The following is a 15037-nucleotide window of genomic DNA, read 5'->3' as shown; positions in this document are numbered from 1 at the left end:
TATATATTTTATACATTGTTGCAATCTCTGCCTTTTAAGTGATGATTTTAGATTATTTACATCAGTGTAATTCATATGGCCACATTTCAGTTGGCTACCTTTGCTATTTATTTTCTATTATCATATCTTTCTTTTTGTTTCACTTCCTTTTTCATGTCCTGTTTTAATTGAATATTTGTTATGATGTTTTATATCTATTGATTTATTAACTATACATATTGGTTTCTTCAATTTTTTTTTTTTAGGTTCACAGCAAAATGGAAGGGAAGCTGCAGAGATTACCCATATACCCCCTGCCTCCACACATGTATAGCATCTCCCCCGTTATCAACACCCCCCACCAGAGTGGTACATTTGTCATAGTCAACGAACCTAAAGGATTACATCATAATCACCCTAAGTCCATAGTTTACCTTATGGTTCACTCTTGGTGTTATCCATCCTGTGGATTGGACAAACATATGATGACATGTATTCACCATTATAGTATCATACAGAATATTTTCATTGCTCTAAAAATCCTCGTGCTCCACCTATTCATCATCCCTTTCTTCATGAACCCCTGGCAACCACTGCTCTTTTTATTGTCTCCATAATTTGCCTTTTCCAGAATGTCATAGAGTTGGAATTATACAGTATATAGTGTTTTCAGACTGGCTTCTTTCACTTAGTAATGTGTAATTAAGATTCCGCCATGTCTTGTCATGGCTTGATAGTGCTTATTTTTTTAGTGCTAAATGATATTCTATTGTTTGTATGTACCATTAACCCACTGAAGGACATCTTGGTTGCTTTCCAGTTTTGGTAGTAGTTATGAATAAAGTTGCTATAAACATCTGTTTGTATATTTTTGTGTGGACACAAGTTTTCAGCTCCTTTGAGTAAATACCATGGAGCATAATGCTAGATTTTATGGTAAGAATATATTTAGTTTTGTAAGAAACCACCAAACTGTCTTTCACAGTAGCTATACCATTTTGTATTCTGAACTGCAATGAATGAGAGTTCCTGTTGCTCCACTTTTGCGTTTGGTGTTGTCAGTGTTTTCGGTCACTCTAAAAGGTGTGTAGTGATATCTCATTGTTTTAATTGGCATTTCCCTGATGACATGTAATACGGAGAGAGCATTTTCTCATAATCTTATTTGCAATTTGTGTATCTTCTTCAATAAGGTGTCTGTTAAGGTCTTTAGTATTTCTTTTTTTACATTTAGTGCTTTTTTTTCCTTAGAGTTTACAATATGCATTATTAACTTACTGCCTTCTGCCTTCAAATGATATTCCACTTCAACTATGGGATAAGAACCTTTTAAAAGTACACTTATATTTCTTTCTCCTTTCCTGTCTTTTGTGCACTTGCTATCGTTGTTTTTCCTTCTAAATGTGTCATAAATCCCTTATATACTGTGCTTATTTTTTGCTTCAAATAGGTATCTTTTAAAGTGTTTTTCAAAATGAAAAAAGTCTTTTGTATTTAACAACAGACTTAACAATTCTGGCACTAGTCAATTTCTTGTGGCATTTGAAATTTCCATCTGGTATCATTTTCCTTCTGCTGGAAGAAGTTACTTTAACATTCCTTGTAGTAAAGCCTTCAGGCCATGAGTTGTCTCAGCTTTCATTTGTCTGTAGAAGTCTTTATTTTGTTTTTATTTATGAAATGGATTTCTTAGGGTTTTCAGTGTTAGGCTAGCAGTTAGAATTTAATATCATATGGTTTGGTAATTTAATTAACACTTCTAATTTTTACTTCATCTTACATGTCAGTTGGATACATGTAAGCAGCCAAGTGTACTGTATGTGTTCGTTATAGTCATATTATGCAATTGTAAAGGTAGTTTTACTGCTTTTAATCAACTGTATGTTGTTTAAAATATATTTTAAATAAGTCACTTATTGTATGATAGTCACTCCCTTTGTTTTCTCCTCCCTTCCCTAGAGTTTTTTGGATTGTATTTGTAACAGCATTTGTTATACTCTTGAGTATAGTTATTTTTATACCACAGAAAGATTGCCAATAGATATTACTTTGTAGAGAGGACTGGTGTGAAAGAGATAGGAAACAAACAAGTACTTTTTTTTTTTTACTTAGTTTGTCAGCTGGGTTTAGGATCATTAACTGTTACTATGTTCACAACCAAATTATATTTTCCTGTTATTTACTAAACACTTATCTAAAAGTCCTTAATTTTTAGGCTAATGTTTAACAGCAGATCTTGAAGGTTAGATGACTGGTGGAGGTACATATTTATGTCCTGGGGGTGGTCTCTCTGGTATAGATACACTTCTTAATTCTTTATGACATTGACAAGTTAAAACAAATTTTGCGGCTGACATTAGCTTTGGGACCTTAGGCAAGTTATTTATGCCAACTTCAATTTTCTTGTTTGAGATACTCATCTCACAAAGTTGTGAGAATTAAGGAGGCTATCCATGTACATAAATTACTCAGCACATAATAAATGTTCACAAAATGACAGTTTTTATTATGTTTCCACATTTTCATTTTTGTGAAATTTCATATAAATATTGCTTTATTTTGAAGATATATTCTTTAGAAATTCATAGTTCAAGAGCTTTGTTATTTAGGTTATATCTGTTTATACAAGTATTTTGATTGACTTACAGTAAAAAGACATCTGTTCACTAAGAAAAAAAGAGGAAAAACAGAATAGAGGGAGAAGATAATCAAGATAAATGTAGTTACCGAATTTTGAACATTACATTAATCTGTTTTTTAGAGGGGACATCTTTTCTTGTTTCTTTGCATCTCTCTCATGATTTTTGTGTTGTAAACTGGACGTTTTGAATATTGTAATTTGGAAACTCTGGAAATCAGATTCTTCTCACTTCTTTCTTGTGTTTGTTCTTGCTGTTGTCGGTTGTTTGGTTAGTGACTTTTCTAAACTGTATTCCGAAGGTCTGTATTCTCTGTCATGTGTGCCGCTGAAGTCTGTGTTCTGTTTAGTTTGGTGGTGAGCGGGCGAGTATTTTGACAGTTTTACCTTAAGTGCCTGGAGCCAAAGAAAGGCAAATAGAAGAAAATACTCCCTCCATCTTTGCAGACTTGCTATGTGTTGGGATATTCCTTCAGTTCTTAGTCAGGCTGTTTACAACTCTGCCTTAGCTTTTACTTCCTATAGGTGAAAGCTTAGGGTCTTTTAAGACATTTTTGGAATATGCAATTTGCTGTGAGCATGAATGTGGCTTTCTCAATTCTTCTGTGTACATGAGAGCTTTTAAAAGACCTTTTACCCACATGTATTTCCTTTCCCCACTTCTTCCTTCCCAGGCTTCCAGGTTTATCTATTGCTTGTCCCAACTATTATCTCTTATCCCAGACTGATGCAGCTAATACCTGGGCTGTTGAATGCTGTCCACAAAAGCTTCCCCGCCCTGGGGATGTTCTGAGTTGGTTGAAACAAAAGGAACTCTTTGTATGTGTCCTACGGGAGCGTCAGATAGCTGAGACCCACCACAACAAGTTTTGAGAACAAGTTCCCTGCGGCTCCCTGTGGGAATAGCTGCCCTCACTACAGTGTAGACTGTTGTTGTCATGACTGTTTTTAGTCTGGGGTGTGGGCCATTCCAGGTGGAACAATGCTTTTTATCACAAAACAGTGGCTGCTTCTTCACCAAGTCTTCCGATGGTGGTCGTTATGTTTTTGACTTGATTCCAGAATTCTTTAGAAGTTCAGTCTGATAGTTTTTGCCAGCTCATTAGTTTTTTAAGGAAGACAGAACCCTGGGGTTGCCCTCTCTGCCATTTTTTGGTGATGTCACTCCTACAATTCTTTTTCAAAGAAAGATGTTGTAAAGTAGTTTCACTTTAAAATAATTAGAAATTGGTAGTGGAGATATATTTAAGACTGATTTTAACAATTGTATGTAGTATATTTATCATCTTAGTCAATAATACAAATCTCCTGAATTTTACCTGTGAAACCTTACGTATTTTCCATGTATTGATAGAAAAAAATGTAATGCCATTGAGGGGTATAAAGAGGAATGAGAAAACATCTTTTTTGGCTTTGTGATCATTTTGGAACATTAAATAAGTTATATGGCAATAGGAGCAATTCATTGCTGAAGGAGGAGTCGAGGTCAGTGGAAAGTCTGGCTTCCAGCTTGGTGACTGACTATGCGTTAGTGAAGCCTTCCGCGGGTCTGTTCTCCTCCCTTCTGTTCTCCCATCCTACCATCTACCCATTCCATGTTAAATACTGAATAATTTACTGGGCTTGATAGGGTGCTAGTGTGTAGAAATAGTCGGTAGTTAGATAGAAATGGTCCTTACCCCTACAAAGCTTATTGTAATATGGGACATAGAGAGAAAGCTGTAAACACCTATGACGTCATGCAATGATAGCTGTGGTGTGCATGGATCATAATGTGAGTTCAGAGAAAGGTCATCTTTGTGGTTACTGGGGAAGCTTTCTGGATTAAGTGATCTCTAAACTGATAATTGGAGGTTTAATGGAAGTTAACAAATTTAAGAGGTGGGAGAGAACCCTGTGCCACGCATTGTTAGTAACGCATCTGAAGAGTTTTAGATGAAGTGAGAGATGGCATTGCAGAAATGTTCTTTATGACAGTAGGTAGGGAATGAGAAATCGAGGAAGCTGGATCTAGGGTGTCAAATTGGGACGTTAGAAGCAATGTTGTCTAGTGTGGAGTTTGTTCAGCAGAGTAAGTTGCAAAGAAATCCAACTGGTTAATAATTGTTCAATTTGATCTAATCAATGAACACCGAATTACCCCATATGATCCTAATAATATAAGGTTCAAAACAGAGATATTCCAAGACTCTATATTTAAAAAAATAAACAAGATATTTAAACTGCTAATAATTATAAAACTTAATACTTTCAGAAGATATTTCCACGTCAACATTTTATATCCAAATTTTTGTACAGTAATTAAAAAAATTAAGTATAGTTGGCATACAATATTATATTAGTTTTAGGTGTACAACATGGTGATTCAATTTATATATCTTATAACGTGATCAATAAGATATGTCTAGTAACTATCTGTCACTGTGCAAAGTTATTAGATATTATTGACTATTTTTTTATGATGCTGTACATTACATCCCTGTGGCTGATTTATTTTATAACTGGAAATTTGTACCTGTTCTCAACTTCATCTTTTTCATCCATTACCCCCCTTCCCTCTGGAAACCCATCGATTTGTTCTCCATATCTGTGGATCTGTTTTTTGTTTTGTTTGCTCGTTTGTTTTGTTTCTGTGTAGATTTCACATATAAGTAAAATCATATGGTATTTGTCTTTCTCTGTCAGACTTATTTCACTTAGCATAATACCCTCTAGGTCTATCCATGTTGTTGCAAATGGAAAGATTTCATCCTTTTTTATTACTGACTAATATTTTATTGTGTGTATGTGTGTGTGTATGTACCATATCTTTTTTATTCATTCACCTATGGATGGACACCTAGGTTGCTTCCATATCTTGGCTGTTGTAAATAATGCTGCAGTGAACATAGTGGTGTACGTACAAGTATCTTTTGAATTAGTGTTTTTGTGTTAGTAGCGTTTTATAACCACATTTTATCATGGTTCTTGGTTATACCAGGTTATGCTAAAGCACTTAGAACTCGTTTAGATTAGTCTGAAAAAATTCTTCAGTGTTCCTCTACTTTAGTGAATACTAATTTTTAACAGGTTTATTCAGAGGCTGATAGGCTTTAACCTTGGAATCTGCTTCTAATAGTTCAATTAGTAAGTGCCCACATCACTGCTTTTCCAACCTATTTATTTCTCTATATGATTCACTTCTAGAGAGCATCTTCTGAGTTACTAATCACTGGTCTACAAGGTTCATAGTTGTCACACAAATCTATTGCACTTGTAATAATGAATAAGCAAGCAGTTCTTTGGTAAAGCTATGGCATAGTGAAAATGTTGTTGGTTTTCATAGATCTACAAGTAATAGCTAAGAGAGTACCTAATCCATAATAGTTTAGCATTTGATGGAAATTTAAGGCTTAAGCTGGCCATTTCATGTACTTTCGATGTATGTGATCAGGTGACTACATCCTTTAACTCAAAGCTGGGTTTATAAGATAACTGATACTAGCTAACCTTAACTAAATTGTAAGTATATGGCCTAACTTTGTTCCTAAGTGCTTATGACCCAGTTACTTTATTTCATCCTTATAAAAACCAGATTACATAAGAACTTTTATTCCCATGTTGTTGATGAAGTAACTGAGGCTTAGAGAAGTAGCGTCGTTAAGGTCACACCACAAGTGAGTTGTGCAGCTTGAAAACTTGAATCCAGGAAGTCTAAATTCAGAGTCAACCGCCCTTGTAGTGGTTATTGTTAACAAACCAGAAGTAGTAGGAGGAGTTGAAGTCGTTTCATACATAGAAGTGAAAACCAGCCGTTAACCACAGACGTTAACCATAGTAAAACAGGTCAGAAGACATCATGAAGGCTAGTTTCTTATAAAGTTGAATTTTGCAGTTGTTACAGAGAAAAATGTGTATAGAGTTTATTATGAAATTTGAGAATATTTTGTTTTTAAATTCTTAAATTTTAGAAGACTTTAAAAATATTCTTAAATGAGATTTTATTGCTTGTATGGATTGTGTGAAGACAGACTTACTGGGTTTTGATTCTGGATCCTCTACCTATTAGTTCTGTGATCTTTTGCAACTTAGTTAAACTTTCTTTGCCTATGATTCCTTATCTGTAAAATGAAGGTAATAATACTGTCTTTCTCATAAATTGTAGTCAGAGTTAAATCATAAAATATGTGTAAAGCACTTAGAATAGTCTAAATGTACGGCTAGGTGGTAGTATTGTTATTATATTATTTATCCCATTTTTATCATACCATGTGGTCATTCATCTATAGTAATGAACCCCTTTCATTGATGGAAAATTAATTCTACTTTTTGAATTTAATTTCTAGTCCCTGTCTGCCCTAATCTTACTTTTCCTTTGTTTCCTCTTTGCCAACTCCTCACAATTTATGTTTTCTTTTATGCTTTATGTACTTGTAAGCCAACTTCAATCTTTTTTTAGATAGAGTATGCATACTATATACATATGTACATCTTTATTCTTGGAATTTAGTAGTATTAACGCACGGGCTGGTTTTATTTATTTATTTTTTTTCGGTCCATGGATATGTCCCTAGTTCCTAGAACAGTAAGTCCTAGTTTTTAATAAAATTTTTGTTGAACGAATGAATGAATAACTTCAAAATTATCAGGTATTTTGTATATGGCTATTATTGTCTTCCTAAATTTTCCATTCTCTAGACCAAGAAGACATCCAGTTTGTTAATGTTAAGAATAACTGTATATAATAAATAATTCATGTAGTATTGATCAGTAGAGAATAGTGTGTCATTATATTATATCTATTATTCTGTGTGTATTTGTCACTCTACTTAAAGTTGCATTTGAAAGGGAGAGTAATACTTTTGACTTATTTGGCATAATGCCACAAGTCAAACATACTGCTGTTAACTCACCTTTATCATTTCACAGTTCTTTAAAAAGTATTACAAAATATTAGGTATTTCTCTGTTAAACTTCTTTTTAAACATTGATTCTATTATTTCAACATTTTCATATTATTACTTAACGTTTATCCTTAGTGAACTCTGCATCTTCTAGTGTTTATCACTTTTAAGAGTCAAACTCCTTTTTATAGGAATTTGTCCTGAATCCCACTCAGTAGTCATATGCTGTTTTACTCTGTTCTTCTAGATGTGAAATCACCTTTGTCCATTAAAAAAAAAAAAATTGCATTTCTCTTTGCTAATTTGCAGTCTTATAGCATGATTTCAGTTTTTTGTAGCTTATACATTTTTATCAAAATTAGTTTTAGACTAGAAGACATGAAATTTTTTAGACTAACTATACTTTTTTGCTAGTTGAATATTTGGTATTATTTTGTTGTTACAAATAACCTCCCACCTTATCATTACTTATTGTTCCTTTTTGTTTATTTTCAGCTGGTTGGTGGAGAATTTGACTTGGAGATGAATTTTATTATCCAGGATGCTGAGAGTATAACATGCATGACTGAGCTTTTGGAGCACTGTGATGTAACATGTCAAGCAGAAATATGGAGCATGTTTACAGCCATTCTACGAAAAAGTGTTCGGAATTTACAGACTAGCACAGAAGTTGGGCTAATTGAACAAGTATTGCTGAAAATGAGTGCTGTAGATGACATGATAGCAGGTATGAGGTTATCTGACAGGAAAGTATAATTTCAATGTTTATAAAGATTCATGTACTTCTCTTTATATTCTGTTAGTAATATGGATTTGTTGAAGCTACCTTGATTTAAAATAGACGAATAGAAATGGATGGAAAATTTGCCTTTTATATTAAGAGAAAACCTGACAAATAGCAGATAATTTCTTCTGTATTATACAAACGTAATCACTAATTTTGCTTTCCCAGGTTTTAGAAAAAAATCTCAATAATGTGAAACAGGTGCTATGAAATCTTTTAGAAAAATAAGCAATACCTTTCTATGTAATATTTAATTAAACCTGCACACAATTAAAATATCACAATACATATTATATTTCTGTGTAATGAGCAGTTAACAAATTCTCAGAGCTCCATCCATGCTCTTTAATCTGGCCTATATGGAACTATGACAAGAGGAACTAAAAGTCTTAGGATAATTCAGCATGTTGTATTTTTTTGAAGTGTCCATTTTACTTTGAAAGTTTTTTGGAGAAACTTTTGTATGAAAATAAACACATATATTATGTAATAGAATATAAAATTTGCATGAAATTTACGATAAAATTTTTAAATTTTGTGCTTGTTATGTGTTATTTCAAAGAATAACTTTCAAATCTATGGTTCTTCCCACCAGACCTTTACCTTCTTCAAGTTCATTTTCTTCTGTGGTTAGATGTAGTTCAGTAGAAATGTTTTGAAAGATGGTTCTAGAACAACAGTCATTCCCAGAAAAGAAGTTTAGAGTTCAAAATGTAGATTCTCTTCAGCCATGAATCTTAAGCATAAGTTTCTTCTGACATGAGAGGGTTTTAATAATTCTAAAAGTGCTAATGTGACTCCTTTCAGTATCATATCTAATCCTTAAATATAGTTTAGACACTAGAGAACCCACTATGATATTTTGCCTTATGCTTTAATATTAGTAGAGCAAAACATTAATCAGTAAAGAATGGAATGAGGAACAGGTTAAAGATGAATGCTTTTTAAATTTAAACAATATTAAAATTTTTTTTTTATTCTTATATATTAAAAATAATTTCTAATTGCTTTCATAGTGGCATCTATCTCTATTTAGAAAGATTTAGCATTGTCTATATTGGTTGCTAATGGTTCACTTGAAGAAAAATATGATTCAAACTTAAAACATCTTTTTAATGTAGATGTACCATTTCTGTAAATTCTAGCATTGTTTAACAGGAATTTGTATAAGCATGTATGTACACATGTTTTATAGATGGTCATATGATCTTTGAATCCTTTATCTGAGTTTAAGCCCTTATTTTTTATTTTTTATTTTTGGTAAGTAATAAATTGATTACCACTTTTTAGAGTGCATTTTACAAAATGAGCCACAAGTAACGTGCTTTGTAGATAAACTGGTACATAATTCATGAGCATTGAGATGTGAGGTGATAGTAAAAGTGATAGTACCACAGAAGTTCATGTTTTTACATTTTGTATTATATAAAGCTTCTTAATTCTCTTACCTTTTGTTCTCAGTAATACTGACAACAAAACTTTTACATTTTGTTATTTTAAGCATTGAAAGTACCTCTGCCTTAGTAGAGATGCCATACCGTGTTTCCCCGAAAATAAGACCTAATCGGAAAATAAGCCCTAGCCTGATTTTTCAGGATGACATCCCATGAACATAACCCCTAATAAGTCTTTTGGAGCAAAAATTAATATAAGACCTGGTCTTATTTTTGGGGAAACATGGTACTAACTAATCACCAAAACACTAAGTTTTTCCTCTGAATTTTTGTAGTATGTTAAGTTCAAAGAGGTACTTTTCATTTAATGATGTGAAAGTAACACTAGAAGGTGGTTAAACTTAATATTCATAGCAAATTGGTAAGAGAATTTCATAGTTTTAGTATATTTTTCCTTTAAAAAAATCTTGTTCAGAAAAGATGACCTGTTATAAAATTTAACTGAGCTGTTTGGTTATGTTACATGCACAATAAATAAGAAATTTTAATAATTATATCATTAAACACAAATTTAATAGATCACTTTTTTTGTGATATACATAGGAGATAAGATAAAGGTTTGTAAATAGATCTTAGTTTTTTTTAAAAAGTATTTGTAGGTGAACCTTTAAGATATCTTCTATGAAGATTGCCATTGAAGCTAATTGCTTAAAAATACTTCATATTAACTTAGGGTTTTAAGATGTTTGATTTTTATCTAGAATTCTCTCTTAGAAACAGATCTTCTGACTAATATGTAGAAACTGAATGTTTTTGTTACTTGAATGGTTGAACATTTTGTTTCATTAAAAGATCTGTCTCAAAAATGACATATCCATAGTCACAATTTTATCATAGAGATTGTTTATTCTTGTGACATTAAGTGAAATCAGTCAGCTATTTATTGATGAAAATAATCATATTACATTTCAATTTTGAAACGTAATATTTTTAAAGTCTCAAATTCCAGCTATTAACCTATGATATTGGATAATATATATTATATATCAATAACTAATTATTTCAAGTTATCCTAACTTGATTATTTATTAATTGATGATAAATTGTTTAGAATGTATATGTGTATTGATTGTAATAACTTGTGTAGTATCTTTAATTCTTAGGAAGTGCTTAGAAAAAAGAAAATGAGGTGAAAGTATTTAGATGTTTAATTTCTTGCAAAGAAAAATTGATAGAAGTATGGCTCACAATGTTTAGAGATGAGAAAGTAATTAAGGACATGAGATTAAATGTATATATTTTTTATTATTTGGGGAGCTGGTGTGTCTGTTATATGCACATAAATACATTAGGGTAATGGATATCACTAGTGATACATTTAAATGATATTTCCATTTAGGGTGTGAATGAGGGCTCTTGAGCCATACTGCCTCTTTTCAAATTCTAACTTTACCCCTTACTGGAGTGTGTTCTTACTCAATGTAACTAAGTGATCTAAGCCTCACTTTCCTAATTTTTAGCAGGGTTATGGTAATAGTACTTATCTCATAAGCTTGTTGTGAGTATTTGTGACGTTAATACATGTAAACCACTTGGAATCGTGCCAGGCAAGGAGTAAATGCTCAGAATTATTAATGTGCCAAAGAGTATTTCAGAAACATGTTCTAAAAGAAAATATGGTCACTAATTTAAAATGTTCAGTCCTTGTATCTTTGCATATTTTTGCCTACCTTTCCTTGAATGCAGCCAGGTGTGTGTATGTGTATGTTTATTCTGGTAACTCATAAAAGTGCGTATATTTGCTAAGAAAAGTTAATGGAGATGGAAATCTGTTGGGGAAAAAAGTCCTAAAACTTAAATTTAATTTTTTGGTTTTCTTTTAGCTTAACTAATTAGAATGATTATTCATGAGGATGTTTAGCTATATTAGATATACATATATATGTAAAATGACAGTTGATAACTTCTGTTCTTTAAAAAAGTGTATTACCTTGACAGATGGCAGCTCATGACTAGAGTTCAGAATAACTTTATTTTCCTTTGAAGATCTTCTAGTTGATATGTTGGGGGTTCTTGCCAGCTACAGCATCACTGTGAAGGAGTTGAAGCTTTTGTTCAGCATGCTTCGAGGAGAAAGTGGAATCTGGGTAAGCTGTGGTCAGAGGGAGAAGTATTCAGTATCAGTGCATTAATACTTAATGTTCAACAATTTGTCTCTAGAGAGCTGTAAACTTGAATTTGTAATGGAAATTGTTCCTCTTAAAGAGTTAAGCAAATGATTTGAGATTAATTTTCTCTAGTTAGAAAGCAGTTCAGTGGCTAACGTGATATATTAGGTATTTTTGCTAAATCTGTACAATGACATTTCTTTTTCTTGTTTCCTCAGCCAAGACATGCAGTAAAATTATTATCGGTTCTTAATCAGATGCCACAAAGACATGGTCCTGATACTTTTTTCAATTTCCCTGGTTGTAGTGCTGCGGTAAGTTTAAAATACATATGTTTATTTTTATTTATATATTTTTAAGTCAGCTCTATGAAGGTATAATTTACATACAATAAAATTCACCATTTAAAAAGTCTGGTTTGATGAGTTTGTAATAGTCTGGTAACCACCACCACAATCATGATTTAGAACAATTCCATCACTCCCCCAAATTCGCTTGTTTCTGTTTGAAGCCAATCTCCTCTCCCCAGCTCCTTTCTCTTGCAACCTCTGATTTATTTTGTGGTTTAATTTTGCTTTTTCCAGAATTTCATATAAGTAAAATCACACAGTATGTAGCCTTTTTGTCAGGCTTCTTTCACTTACCATAATGCTTTTGATATTATCCATGTTGTAGCTTACCAGTAGCTTATTCTGTTCCTTTATGTTTTGAGTAGTATTACATTTTATGGATATGCCACACTTTATCCATTGACTAGTTGAGTGACAGCTGGGTTTTTAGTTTTTGGATATTGTAAATAAAACTGCAGGGAACATTTGAACATAGATCTTCTGTGGGCATCTGTTCTTACCTCTTGAGTAATAAGTACATACGAAAGAGATTGCTGGGATTTATGGTAAGTGTGTGTTTTTTTTCATGAGAAGGCAGATTGCTTTCCATAGTGGAAAATTTTGCATTTCCATCCGCAGTGTATGAGAATCATGATTGATCTGCATCCTGGTCATTGTCCATCTTTTTAATTTGAGTCATCGAAATGATTATGTAGTGGTACCGCATGGTGGTTTTAATTTTGTATCACCTCATGTCTGACGAAGTGGAGCATTTTTTTCATGTGTTTATTGGCCATTCTTTCATCTTCTTTTGTGATGTTTGTGTTCAAATCTTCTGTTCATTTTTAAAAATTTGGTTGTTTTATTTTATTATCCTAAGAGATTATTGTATATTTGGGGTATAAGTTAATTTTTCAGATATGTATTTGTCAAATGGTTTCTTCCAATCTGTGGCATTCCTTTTTATTTTCTTAACAGTATTTTTTGAAGTATAAAAGGTTTTAATTTTATGAAGTTCAATTAAAATCTTTCTCTTATGGCAATGCTTTTGTAATCTAAGAAATCAGTATAAACAAGTCACAACATTTTTTCACTTTTTCTACTAAAAGCTATGTTGCTTCAGCTCTTATATTTAGGTTAGTGATCCTTTTGTGTGAATTTTTAAAAATTATTTTTAGTTTTCAGTTACACTTGACATTCAGTATTATTTTATATTAGTTTCAAATGCACAGCATAGTGGTTAGACATTTATATAATTAATGAAGTGATCCCCTGATAAGTCTAGTACCCACCTGGCACTACACATAGTTATTACAGTATTATTGACTATATTCCCTGTGCTGTACTTTACATCCCCTGGACTATGTTGTAACTGAATTTTTAATGTTGTGTGAGGAAAGGTTGGAGGTTAAGCTTTGATTATTTGTTTTGTATATGGATATTGAATTACTTCATAACCATTTGTTGAAGAGACAATTTTTTTTCACATTTGATTACCTTGAAGCCTTTCTTGAAGACTACCTGGCCATGTTTGTGTGGATCTATTTCTGAACTTTCTATTTTCACTTTTGTCCTATGCATCTATTCTTATGCCAATGTCTCAATAGTAGCTGTATAATAGTTCTTTGTAGTATAAGTACTCCAAATTTGTTCTTCATTTTAAAAATAATTTTGGCTATTCTAGATTGTTTGTATTTCCATGTACTTGTGAATAACTTGTCAAATTTATGAAAAGCCCGCTGTGATTTTGATTGTATTAAACTATAGAACAATTTAGAGATAATAGATATTTTAACAATGTTGAATCTTCCAGTTCATAAACACAGTGTATATCTTTATTTGATTTTCTTTGATTTTTTTCAATGTTTTGTAGTTTTCAGCATACAAAGCTTTCAGCACACAGGTCTTAAAAATCTTTTGTTACATTTACTCACAAATATTCTATATGGCTTGTGGCTGGTATATAGAAATGCAGTAGGTGTTTTTGTATATTAACCTTATATTCTGAGACTGCTAAACTCACTTACTAGTCCAAGCAGTTTTTTAGTAAATGCTTTAGGATTATTTACAAAGATAATAATTTTATCTGTGAATAAAGCATACTTTATACTTACTATGCCTTTTTATTGTATTAGGACCTCTAGTGTAATGCTGAGTAACAGTAACATTTTTTACTTATTCGCAGTCTTAGGGAAAGCATTAAATGTTTCACCCTAAGTATGCTGTTGATTATAGGTTTTAAGAAATCTCCTTTATCAGGAAGAGGAAATTGCTTTCTATTCCTATTTACTGGGGGTATATTTAATCATTAGTCTGTTGATATCAGTGTTGAATTTTGTCAAAAATGTATTCTATGGAGAGGAGGAAATGGAGAGGGAACAAGAACTTTTATGGCTATTATTTCATTTGAGTCATACAAGCTATGTAAGGTAATGGGACTATCTTTGTTACATCAGTTCAGAAACTGAGCCTCAATGATGTAACATTGTTTAGGATTGTAAAGCAGAACCACGACCTGAACCAAAATTTGCCTGACCTTAAGTCCACTGTTTTATTTAATAACAGATTGGCTAATTTCCAGACATATTACTTCTGCTATTGAACTGCTGAAAAATTCAGATAGGAGTTAATTTTAAAATCCATGCTATTACAGTGTTTCTGTTAATCTGCTTCTGGATGAACATGAATCAGTGGTATCTTAGTAACAAGAGGGTACATACTGTTTGGATCACTGCTGGGAGAAGTGGTTTCAGATCACTAAAATTATGACACTGATTACCTCAAATAACCATGTGTACTAGGCCTTCTGAATTGTATTTTGTATTGTGGAGATGCCTGTCTATGAGCTGTGCTGCCTCCATA

The 15037-nt window shown here is 32.3% G+C and overlaps 1 protein-coding gene across 1 annotated transcript in view; it reads left to right on the top strand.

The window, feature by feature from the left end:
• Nucleotides 1-15037, top strand: part of NBEA (neurobeachin) — a 658659-nt gene that overhangs the window by 60192 nt on the left and 583430 nt on the right. Inside the window, 3 exon segments of the mRNA XM_033103847.1 lie at nt 7996-8227; nt 11725-11825; nt 12065-12160. Of these exon segments, the coding sequence (XP_032959738.1) occupies nt 7996-8227; nt 11725-11825; nt 12065-12160 (429 nt within the window).

Source organism: Rhinolophus ferrumequinum, chromosome 4 (genome assembly GCF_004115265.2).
Source record: "Rhinolophus ferrumequinum isolate MPI-CBG mRhiFer1 chromosome 4, mRhiFer1_v1.p, whole genome shotgun sequence".
NCBI lineage: Eukaryota > Metazoa > Chordata > Mammalia > Chiroptera > Rhinolophidae > Rhinolophus > Rhinolophus ferrumequinum.
This window is presented reverse-complemented; position numbering and strand designations above follow the sequence as displayed.